This window comes from Lissotriton helveticus, chromosome 1_1 (genome assembly GCF_964261635.1).
Source record: "Lissotriton helveticus chromosome 1_1, aLisHel1.1, whole genome shotgun sequence".
Lineage (NCBI taxonomy): Eukaryota > Metazoa > Chordata > Amphibia > Caudata > Salamandridae > Lissotriton > Lissotriton helveticus.
In genome coordinates this window covers 1,848,982,317-1,848,995,036 of record NC_136057.1, presented here as the reverse complement: position 1 = coordinate 1,848,995,036, position 12,720 = coordinate 1,848,982,317, and the positions used below count along the sequence as shown (strand labels likewise).

General features: G+C 39.2%; 1 protein-coding gene across 5 annotated transcripts in view; it reads right to left on the bottom strand.

The window, feature by feature from the left end:
* PBX1 (PBX homeobox 1) overlaps nt 1–12,720 on the bottom strand; it is a 437,616-nt gene that overhangs the window by 43,594 nt on the left and 381,302 nt on the right. For 3 of the 5 annotated variants that reach the window (XM_078641347.1, XM_078641353.1, XM_078641356.1), the window contains one exon: nt 12,304–12,416. The exons of the other annotated variants lie outside the window; for them this stretch is intronic. In XM_078641347.1, the coding sequence (XP_078497473.1) occupies nt 12,304–12,416 (113 nt within the window). The remainder of the gene's footprint in view (nt 1–12,303; nt 12,417–12,720) is intronic. 5 annotated transcript variants of the gene reach the window in all.

Sequence of the window (12,720 nt, the reverse complement as noted above, 5' to 3'; positions counted from 1 at the left end):
CAAGCTTCTAATATTGCTGCTCTTCTGAGGTACAACCTCAGCTTGACTTATTCTGGCTCTCATTGCAAACACCGCTTCTAATGACGATTTTCAGCACTAGCTTAAGGGAACTGATGCAATCTCCACTCATCTGACAATTAAAGGCATCTGGTTAATATGTTTTCAGTGGCCTATATTTTAGTTGGGAGGTGAACAGATGACAAGATGGCTAAGTACCAAACACACATCAGTGACCTTCCTAGGGCAGAGACCAAGTTCAGAACCTGCTTGCTTCTTGATCCAATGCATGGCTGTGGTGTTGGCCTTGCCATTCATTTCTGGTAGGAAGGTGTTCAGAGGCATCACAGTTGCTGACAGGAAATGGCTGGAAGCCTCTTCTTGAGAGATAATCACCCACTACTGTAATGTAAGTCTCTACGGCGAATGAGCTCCAGTCCCCGAATGCAATCTGTGATGATTAGGGTCTTTCCTTCCATGAAAGGAAAGCTTCAAAAAAACTCATTTGATAAATACAAACACTGGGAGGAGATTAACATAAACCATTGGATTGGGCCCACAGGTTGGCCAGACATGCCTGCAGGGAAGTGCTTAGTTTGTAAAAGAAAGAGTGCCGGTGCCCGAAGCTCTACTCAGAAGCCTGCGGACAGCTCAATTAAATGTCGGTGCACCGAATACCAAGCCTGGTGGTCTTAAATCCAGCTCATGCCTGTTTAGTCCACTACCAGACACTCACTCTCCCTTTATATCACTCTTGAAGGTTATTGCTTTCTCCCTTTGTGACGGTCTTGCCATCCTTCTCCTCATCCATCTTTGCTATCTGTATGCTTTTCCCTATCTTGTGCTCGGAAAATATATGTTGCGAAAAATAAGTGTGGTGCCCCTCACCAGCAACTAGCGGCTCAAATTAAGCTATGCAGCAAGGACAAGAGTAATGCATAGCAATTGGAGACACTCTTTTTGACGCATGCTAGTATCCTCCGATATGTTTGAGTACACTGGGCCCCACTCTGCTCCAAACCAGCAACTCATGAGTTTATTCAGGCGATACATATCATGGGCCACGGTCGGTGCCCAGTTAAATGACTAACCTAGGGCTTACGCTTGCACCTTGCTGCCTCTTTAACCACCCAGCACACCAAGTGGGAGAAAGACCTCTCCAAGGTCCCCCATGACAAAGAATTCAAATTTATACAATTCGCTACGTAGAGCTTATCTCACACCACGAAAAATCCATGTAATATTTTCCAATGCCTCATTAAACTGTCCCCGTTGCCAAGCACAACACATGGATTTATTGCACATGCTATGAGCCTGTTCCTGACTATCTCCTAATTGGGCAACCATTCAGAGCATCTTGGCAGACTTAACAGGGTCTTAACACTGGGGCGCCGTCGAACACTGTCTACAGGGGATATATCCTAGGCCTAAAGGTTCCAAGGTTATGGCACGCTTCGTCAACCTAGCACTTATATAGGCAAAGCGGCTATTGACCAGGTGGTGGAAGTCCCTTGCTGCTCCCCGTGTCTTGGAGAGAGGATGTGGTGCGATGGGGCACGGCGGAGAGTTTTGCCCTGTGAAGAGAAGAATGCGTGGCCTGCTTAAACACCCCATTGCTATGATATGGGATGCTATAATTGAGTCCTGGAACACTGGATAGACTCCTTTCTCTTTCCTTACAGGCACCAATCAATTTGCTCCCTGTAACAATGCACCGCTAGGTTTTGGTACACCAGGACAACATACAGGCTATGTGCTTCGTGAGGTCTAACAATATGTGTTCCACCCACACACAAATGCCACTACTCAGTTCTACGAACACCCGCTTGGCACAGTAGTATGTTGACAGTTGTGGGGAGGGTGGGGAGTTTCATGTTACATTTGCATTGTTGTGTGTCATCTATGTGGTTAGACGGTCCTATTCTTCATCCACATGTGCTACGTCCCATTTCATCAACTGTGTTAAGGAAACACTTTTTCACATTTACCAATATGGGATGAGTGTAGCATTACACAAGGCAAAATGTCTGTACAACGTATGACCTCCCGCCTGGAGAATGCACACCTTATCATGTCATGTATGCTTTTCTGATGACTCAACACAATAAAATAAAGTTTGTTTAAAAAAAAAAGAACACAAGATTTGAAGTTAAGTGGTCCAATTCACCAAGATTTGTGCAGGAGGAGATTTCTAAATAACGCAGGCATGTGTTTCTTGCGGATATTTCAGGTGCCTGATTATGTAGCCATGGACAGGATATGCTTTGTTAGTACTTATATTAGTATATGAGCTGTTAACATGGTTGTAAACGTTAATAAGATGTGATCTTGATATAGTGCTTCAGATACTTGACTTTACATTTAAGCACATGGACTATAAGGAAGGATGGTCCTTAGTATTGTTCATCTTACAGGTCTAGGTCAGTTAAAATCCAGCCCAGGAGCCAACACATCATCTACCCAGTCTTCTCATTTGCTGCAGTTGGTATTCTAAGTTGGGTTTCATTACTAAGCTAATAATATTTTACAATATAAAAGTATAAACAAGATTTGATATCAAAGTATCGAAAAACAAACTATTATTAAAAAATGTCTCCACAGATTTTGTCACTTCATGAATTGGGGTACATTTTTTATTCAAACAGATTATTTTCAATATATTGATATTAGAAAAATGGGTGTTGTGGAGTACAATTGCAAGCTGCTGCAGTTCAGAAGGAACTGGCTGTAGGTAAAGCTGCCCGTTATCAGATGGCCTTTGTGATACCAGTGTGGGAACAGATGGGGCGTAGTCATTCCTGGCTGAAACTCGATTGCCACTTGACTTTGTGGTAGTTCCATATGCACACAATAAAAATGTATAGTTTCCAAAAATTACCCACATTTCCATGGTGTTATGAGCTCTTAGATACATTAGGGAAACATTCAAGTGACCACCGTCGTAACTGAAAAGGTAATTACTTTGCATATAATGCAAATTATTATCTTTTGCCTCTCTGGTCAAAGGAAGGAGGCTTGACTAGCATTGCCCTGGTATAGACTGTTGAAGTGCATATAACTCTGACAAACTTGCTGTCAAGTGCTTGAAAGGTCCAATGTTTTCCATACATTACCAACCCTCCGGAACAACTAAAGGCAGATATGTAGAAAGCATCAGAATATGTGAAACTAAGCAACTGGTTCAATAGACTAGGTAAAAGAATAGCTCAAAACCACAAATAAAAAATCTTAGGAGACACCCATCCTACCTGAGTTAACCTATACCTTGGCCAATCTGCAAAACATTTATGGATAAAAGACACATTTTGTCATATTGTGCATTTTCTAAACATGTCAACAGATAACAACAAAAGCAAGGAACTATCTTGATTTCCATATCGCGGCATAAAAATTTGTCTTAGAGTCCTTGATAAAATAAATAAAAAATTTAAAATAAGGATCTCTGTTTGGAAATACACAACTTAAGCACCGGAGAGTGTAAGAAAGGCAACTTTAGTTATGAGCTGGCAATAGTTACAAAAACAAAACCTGATTGTGCCAGTGAAAAAAGAAACTTTGCAACCTCATCCAATGCCAACCAAGAAATGCCACATGAACTTTGAGACTGAAATTATTTGAATGCATCAAATCACTGTCCATTGCATATTATAATCCACTGCAACTCAATAGCTTATGGGAGTCTCTACTAATTTATCTGACAAAGCCAAAGTCCTAAAGCTGAAGCTAAACAAATGACCCTATTTATGGGAAACTGAACTAAAATTTCTAGGGAGAATGGCTGCTGGCAATTAACCCCAACCCCATAAGGGCGCACTATTCATAAAAAAGACATTGTAAGAGGAGTTCCCCCATGGGTCTATCAGCATTATTTAGTTGACTATGGGGAAATACATGTGGTTGCCCATAATTGCATAATGGCAGGACAGCAAAGCTTTACCAAGTCATGCAGAGGACGTTCATCCCAGGACCATTGGCAATTACCAGTATCCACACAAGACACAGACTTAGGGCTCCATGAAAAGACCTCTTGAGTACTGCTTGTGCCCAGCAAAGGTAATGCAAGGGACAAGTTGTATATCATGGGCCATCAATCCTGAGCCTGAGTGGGCCCATAGCATGGCATAACAGTAAATATGCTTTCAGTAGTAAGAAACTACAATTTTTAAAATAAGACTGTCCTGTAATTGGGCAGCTAAAATGTGTTAAATTATAAAATAAACCCAATAAGTGCTGTACCTAGCTAAGTGAGTTTGTCATAACTTGCTTTTTGTAGATGTGGGTGCTTCTAACTCTCCATCTGGATATACTATTAATATATACAGCCATCAAACTCTAGCAAATCCTACTAATGGCTTCCTCTAGAACCTCGGTGCTAAGCTATCCATTCTTTTACAATGTTTTAAATGCTAATTGGGGAAAAGAGACAACATATTTAGCACATAATAAGGTGCTATCTAATTACATCATTCACTGCACATTTGAGCTCACGCTTTCTAATTTTTAGTGCCAACTTTATATAGCTATGTGTAAGCATTTCGTTATCATCAATATGTCTGCTCTACCATGATGGTCTGATTACAGACGGCCCGGAAGACCCAATGCAGCCAGTAAGAGGAGGTACTAGCTACATTGGTATTACATATGATGATTTGTTTTATTATTATGTGAGAACACCACCGAAATATGGTAGATTTTTTTCATCCATACATTTCACCTCCTCTAAGCAGGTCCATGTGAAGAATCGCAACAAATCGGAAGTAACGTATAGGAATTTGTGGGTAACACTGATTCGCACATGATAGTGTCCATTTCTCCAAGGAAAACTCATGCTGATCTGGTATTCTCGCAAGCCTGTAGACCTAATACCCAGGGTATTGTTTCTTTCAGGGTACGAGGCTACCTATGCAGTAGTCACTTGTAATGAGCAAGTTAGTGGGATACTTACTCAAGAGCCATGGTTTTAAGTGGTCTAATGCCTTGACTATTCCAAATGCCTAAGTTTGAAGAAGAACATTGTGATTATGTGATGTATTGAACATGCTTGGGAACAGAGTGTATATATATATGTGTAAACTAGAGTGAATATTTAATAGCACCTGCAAGTGTTAAGTTGTGAATGTGGTTTCAATGCATGAGTGAGTAAGTAGGTGTATGTGAATACTTGAATCTATGTCTGCATAATAGTGGTAGAAAGCGAGCAAGGTCAGTGTTTGAGTGTGTGAGATAAAATGTAACTGTGAGAGAGCATATGTGTGTGTGTGTATTGAGAGCAGTGTTGAGGGAAGGAATGTATATATTTGAGATACTGTGCAGGTAAACGTTTATGTAAGGTATTATGAGTAGGAAGATCTGGGAGAGCACTTGAATCCGAGGGCGAAGGATAGTTTTGAATTAAGAGCAATTTGGTCCTAAATATTTTAATTTCAAAGCATGTATTTTTTTCTTCCGCCCCAATGTAACCCCTTTACAATATTTGTCTCTAAAAATGTAATTAACACTACTATAAATAATATATATATATATATATATATATATACATAATCATAGACACATGAGGATCTATATACACACTTTTTTCACTTTTTCTGTGAGTTGCTAGTAAAAATAAATTAATGAACTAAGATTTATGAAATAACACTCAAGGCGTTAGCGGTTGTACGATACTGTGAATAAAAAGATAACTATAAAGGTATGAATGAGTTACTAAGGCTTCAGCACAACCAGGCATATCCCCTAAAAAACACATTGCATTTGCCTATTTACCACCTAATTTCTTATTGGTTCAGATGTTTCAGTGATTTACATATTTAAGAGTGCAGCTACATTGACCGACAGAAAATAAGGTCAATGCATCCTGAGTCCATAGAAGCATTTTATCTGCTTATAAAGTAATTTTTTTCTCTAGCAGGTTATTTTGTTATGATATTTAGTACCTAATCTGTAGAGTCATTTACTATTTATGACAGTCAAAATTAAGATTCAAGCCAAATAAATCAGCTTGGTTGTATTACAGTAGAGGTTTATCTCATAAATATCTATCATCTGAAAAAAAGGCTCAGCCCACTTAGTAGGTGAGACCCCCACCAACCCAGACTCTGAAATTACATTGAACACTGTGTGGTTCGCTGTACCTTCTGAAAATTGAAGACAGAATACCGTGATATGGAAATATCGATGACAGAATATCTGAAATACTGAAAGGTAATTGTAGATTTTCTATACCTAGCTCCAGATCTCTTTAGCTTGATTGAGATATATATATATATATATATATATATATATATTATATATATATATATATATCCAACAGAAGTCGGCGAAGAAGCAGTGATGGCCGCTAGCAGCGGCGGGCCGGGACGGGATCGCCACTCCCCCGTATTCCAACAAACTCGTTCGTACAAATCCAAAGAACGATGTCCAGGCTAACAGCTAGGTTCAAAACAACTGGTATTTATTCACAGCGCACTCGACGCGTTTCAGGAACAGCTTCCCTTGTTCACGAGTAAAAGTGCTTGTTTACAATCCAGTTAAATGCATATCATGTGACCCAAGTTGTGCTCAACATAAACAACAGACTACCACAATTAAGAGTCATTGTAGCTATGAAGACAGACTCACATTTGTTAAGTCAGCATGCTTGGGCGTTATTTGAATAATTACTTTGCACTGTTATTTCAACAGTTATAAATAATTATGCAATGCCTCCAAAAATTAATATTGATATTACAATTCAAATTAAAGTAAATCGTCACGAGGATTCATATTCATGCATGCATAACTAATAGCCCACTGGGGCATTATCAGAACTACAAGACACCAATGCCATACAGCCCACTGAGGCTAATGCAAATTAGGTAGAGATGGCGTACGGTGCTGAAGCATCATGATAGAATAACGCTAGACCTAAATGCATGAATATGAATCCTCGTGACGATTTACTTTCATTTGAATTGTAATATCAATATTAATTTTTGGAGGCATTGCATAATTATTTATAACTGAATGTGTTGAAATAACAGTGCAAAGTAATTATTCAAATAACGCCCGAGCATGCTGACATAACAAATGTGAGTCTGTCTTCATAGCTACAATGACTCGTAATTGTGGTAGTCTGTTGTTTATGTTGAGCACAACTTGGGTCACATGATATGCATTTAACTGGATTGTAAACAAGCACTTTTACTCATGAACAAGGGAAGCTGTTCCCGAAACGCGTCGAGTGCGCTGTGAATAAATACCAGTTGTTTTGAACCTAGCTGTTGGCCTGGACATCGTTCTTTGGATTTGTACGAACGAGTTTGTTGGAATATATATATATATATATATATATATATATATATATATATATATATATATATATATATATATATATATATATCTTTAAGGTATGTAGATGTGAAGTTAAGAATAAGGAGTTAGGAATAGTAAATCTATATGCACAAACCTTACAATATTTTGGTATTCAAAATTTTGTCAGTGATATGACATTATTTACATGTTTGATATTCAGTAATACAATTGTGAGCTTCCAATCGCAAATCAGCATTCACACGCTTCACAAGGAAAATACACTTCACTGCAAGGTTTTTGGTTACCAACTCACTTTGGGCCTTTTCCTCAATCTGACCTCCTGCGCCTCATTGGTCCTATACACATCAGACCAATTATCTATCCATCGCTGTGCTCCATTCCGTAAACCCACCATTGATACCAGTCTCTTCAAGAGCTTGGCTATCTTCAACACAATGGTTGAACCTACTCAGGTCTTTACAAGAATTTGCTAGCAAGTGCCATCCTCAAGCATGACATGTGATCAAAACCCCTTAGCTTTGCAAAGTCCCAATCCATGAATACCTCTAGTCTTTATACAGAAGGCCTCTTCCCCTTTAACTTGCTCCTCTTGAGCAGAAACAGGGATACTGGTATACGGCAAGAAGTAGATTTTATCTCATGATTCACTCATCTTCAAAGCAAACCCTAACCTTTCATATGATCACCGTACCATTTTCTTGTGTGGGACCGTAAGAACTGACCACAATATACGCTTTCATCAAAGTGCAGGGACAGGACCATACGATTTACTGAACTAGTAAGCCAACCAACCATCTTATGGTCCCACATGCCTGATCATCTCATTAGTTCTAAGAAAGAAATTGTGAAGTATTGGCCCCTCTCTTGGTGAGACCACACCATGGTCGACAAGACTACACTAGTCTTTGACCAACTGTCCCCCTTAGGGCTATGCAGATCTAGAACCAGCAACAGAAAGAGAAACTGGTTCACCAATATTTGGCAAATAAAAAATTAAAGGGAAGGCTTTCAGATGTTGATGGGTTAAGTCACAAATGTTAGATGACAAAATATCTTGTTTGGACCAAGCACCTATTTACAAGCTTCTTTATACAAATGCTTAGAAGGCTATCTTCCACGTTGGCACAGCAGAGGCATATATCCAAGCTCTAACCTGTGTCTGCTCTATGAATAGCTCACAGTTTATGCTCCAGTAAAGGTTTCATCTACTGCTTGTAGCAAACTCTACAAGAAACTTCTGATATTCTTTTGCTATGGAATCAAGTAGATCGGAGCAAATATCAAGGTAAGTAGATCACTCTCCCCCCCCATTCCATTTTGTGAATTCATAGCAACAAGTTATCTGCCCCAAGTTTACTCTTGGCTGCACCAACAATATCAGCAATACCAAGAATCCCTTAAAAGACCCACCCACAGAGTGGACATTTGCAATCTGAACATCATTAATATGGCTCTTCTGCACTTACTCCCATTATAACCGACCTTCTCAAGCTTCGCTTTCAATTGGCACCCTCCCACAGAACCTCAGGCATGCAATAATCAGGCCGAAAAAGCAAAGAAGTCTAGATAATGCTTAAACAAGAGACCTACTGTTCTTCGACTGAGTGTAGTGAAGGTTTTGAAAATCATGGTGAACATCAAATTGCCTTCTTTACTAAAAGTAATTACTTGCATGGTAATTTTTAACAAAGTGCTACCTGTCATATTTAATATGGGACAAATATATGATAAAATCATGAAGGATCTTTTTAACACCTTCAGTCTCAAAGTACTGCTAAAGCTGTCAATAATTTGTACCAGGAATGCCTGGTACAAATTACGTATCCTTTCTGCTGGAATCCTTCTTGTCCACAACTATCACTTAAGTCCCAAAATGCACTGCTCACCTTTTAAGGTCTACCTGGCCCACCTAGTCAGTATCTCCAAAGTCCACAAAATTGGTTCTTATCTGAAAGTGCGAGGTTCCCAGACCAGTTTAAAGTTAGAAGTGATACTATATAAAGTACTACTGCTTGAACTATGAAAATAATTGAAACCATACTGAATACTAATAATCCGATGATTGGCCCCTTCAACACATCATCTCTCAATTTCCCATATCTTGATACTATGCCCTTGCAAGAAGTGACTATACTAAACTAGGCATGTCTGTTTTGCTGAGATGTTTCCTTAACACCATAAAGGTTCTACACTGATTTGCCAAACAAAATCCTCAAACTTCAGTCTCTCCAGAATAAAGCTTACTTGGTCTGAAATGACACAGCCACATTTTCCTAGATTTGAAGTCATTCTGTTCTGAGAAATCCAACTTCAAGAACCTGTACCTAATTCACAGGAAGTTAAATGGCCGTTCTCCTGGCTACCTTATCAAGGACTTCCAATTCTATTGCCCCATCATAGGGCTTAAGATCAGACACTCAAAATCTACTCACCATCTGGCCAGCCAAACAGAAAACCACTGTCCCAGTGAGGTCCAATATTCGCAGCCGTCCATACTGTGGAATACCTCAAAAGAACTCCCCTGAAATTTCCAGGTTGCCCATTAGTACTCACCTTTAACTGACTGCAGACTCAACGTTTCATCCTTGAACAACTTCACGTGCTCAGTTCTTTGCACTCAGTCCAAACTCTGTTCTGCCACATCTATCAACAGCTGTTTAAGGTTGATTTTTGCTACCTGCATGCCAGCAGCACAAGCAGACAGTTTTCTGATTATTTAACAGCATTAAGCTTTTTGGATCTTTCCTTTGAAGAACCAACTTGTGATGTTTGCGACCCGTTTCCAATTGATACTTGATAAAATAATAATAGTAGTCAACTGAAGTGTTGCAATAAGATCTCAACTAGAATATTGGTTTGCCAATAAGTAGTTACTAATTGCTCCTCTTTTGCACATATGCTAACATATGTTATGGAAATGGGTAGACTATGTCAGAAAGTGTTATATTATTTATTATTACAATTGTTTCGAGAACTATTTTTGAAACCTCTTGCAATGTGAAGGTAACAAGTTTAGATCCACTGATGGCAAAACATGAGGGTCACTTTTTCTTTTGGGCAGATATGACCAATTCTATTAAGTCTGAGACAATCCTGTCTACTGAAGACTTTGCAATAATTGAATTAGGCACCCTACCTTTACCATCATCATCAAACATTTGACACACCTAGATTTACAGAACCATTTGTCAGGCATTTTGGACCTTATTTTCTTTTTCAACATATGGGTGAGTCCTATGGAGGCTTGTGCAAGGCCTTAAATATTATATTTAACTTTATAATCAGTTAACTAACGTACGAACAATAAATGCTATCAGAACACATTTGATGAATTGTGTATAGTTCTGAAGAAGGATAGACTATATATATTTTAGGATTGACAAACATCGCTTTGTTCTCTCCCTGAATGAGACTAGACCAACTAACTAATTGCTATATTAAAGTTGGGTAAGTATATATTTTTAAATCACGAACACTTTATTCTAATATCCAGATACTCTGAGATGTGGAACATATGATATAATGTACTTAACAGACATCTACACATTGACAAAAAAAATCCCCTCAAAGATGAATGTGAGGCATGCAGATTCAGTATGAAATAGATTGAGGAACGTGTATGTGATTTGAGTAATGTCTGAAAAGAATGGTGGAATAAAACCCTTCATGATTTCACTAGGATCTCCCTATAGGGTAATTGTGACTGTGTGTCAAAGATGCCACATGGTCACACATATTTACGAAACAAGGATCAACACTGGTTTCTTTGTAGCTCAATATAGACTAGTAGAGAAAGTTCAGTGACTAGTGTGGAGAGAAGGGTAGTGGTTTAGTATCCTACCAGTCTCCAAAGAGAACATGCATCTGAAAGGAAATCCTTACTGATAGCAGGCAAATCCTTCCACAATAGATGCAGCTACATGTAAATGGAACAGGATAGGGGCATAGGGCGGAAATTCACATTAATATTCTACAAGCATAGGTGCCAATCCTGCACACAAAAGGCTTTCAAAACATATATTTATAAAACTGTACAGTGAATTCAAATCACAACCACAGTTGGTTACATTCGCATGAAGGACAAGTTGCTGGTAATGTAGAAAAGATTAGCAGGAACAGTCAAATTCTGCGTCAAGGCTCAGATTTGAACAGGAAGAGTGTTTCAGTTTGTCAACAGAGAACGCCAAAGGAATATAAAAACTATTGTTGCTGTCTCCAAGGCATAATACAAAGTGCATGACTAAAAATTCAGAGACACGTGAGATTGCCTTTAATGTGATCAGATCACTGTGAAACGAATTCAGAGACAACGGCAGCAAACCAGGTGAAGTGGTGATAGTGGAAATAGTAGAATTCTTATTCGCACGCAGAAATGTGCCTCCTCAGCTGACCTAGAGACAGTATCGCTTTGGTGAGCTACGCTGCTCTCTGCGCTAAGATGCAGGCTTGTTCCTAAACAACAAGTAAGAGAACTTCACAGGCAGGATGAGAGAGAGGGGATCATGAGCTAAATGAAACACATGAAGTTGTTTGTCCTAAAGAAATATATTGGTTAGCTGGAGTCTTCCTTGTGAATGCCTAATACCAAGTTTGGTTAAAATTCCAGTTGACCACATTTCTGCTGGTTTCCACTGGATCCATTTATGGCATAAATGTTTTGGACATTTCATTTCATAAGATCAATGGAACAAACAAGAGAAATACTACTTGTCCAATTAAAACACCAACTTAAGTCAATTATTACCTAAAAGTAGAAACCAGCTGCATGATGCAACTGGAATCAACTGGAATTTCCTGCATGGTAATCGCTTTTTGCAAGGGCTGCATGAAGGGTATTCCAGTTCTGCCCTCACATGACGCAAAAGCCAGATGTATTCCTCTAACAGGTTAATGCTGCAGGTTCTGGGTTTTTAACACATGGGTTGAACTACTAATGCAAAGTGGAGGCTCCTACAGAATACTACATATTGACTAGTGACAACTGGTGGTCCCTACCTGTGACTGCACGTTGGCTCCAACCTGCGCCCCTTGGTAAGAATCCCCATTGAGTGACTGCACGCTCATGAACAAATCTCCAGAGTTTGACATGTTAAAAGAACTGGAAGAACCTGGAAAGGAAAGAGTGAGGCACCTGAATCAGAGAAAGGAAGAGGAACACACCCTGCGACATTCAGCCAAGAGGACAGGTCTCATGCAAAGCCACAACCCACACCACCACACAGAGGACAGCAGCACGCACGCTTAAACAGAACATCAAACCAGGTCATGTTAGTGAGAGTTAGAAAGGCAAGCATAAAGGGTGCAAAATGGAGGTTATCAGATCAACAAAGTTGGAATAACAGGAATTGTACTGAAAGAAAGTGGTTAGATGTTTATGAAGTTACTCATAATTGGATGTTGTTAGGTCTAATG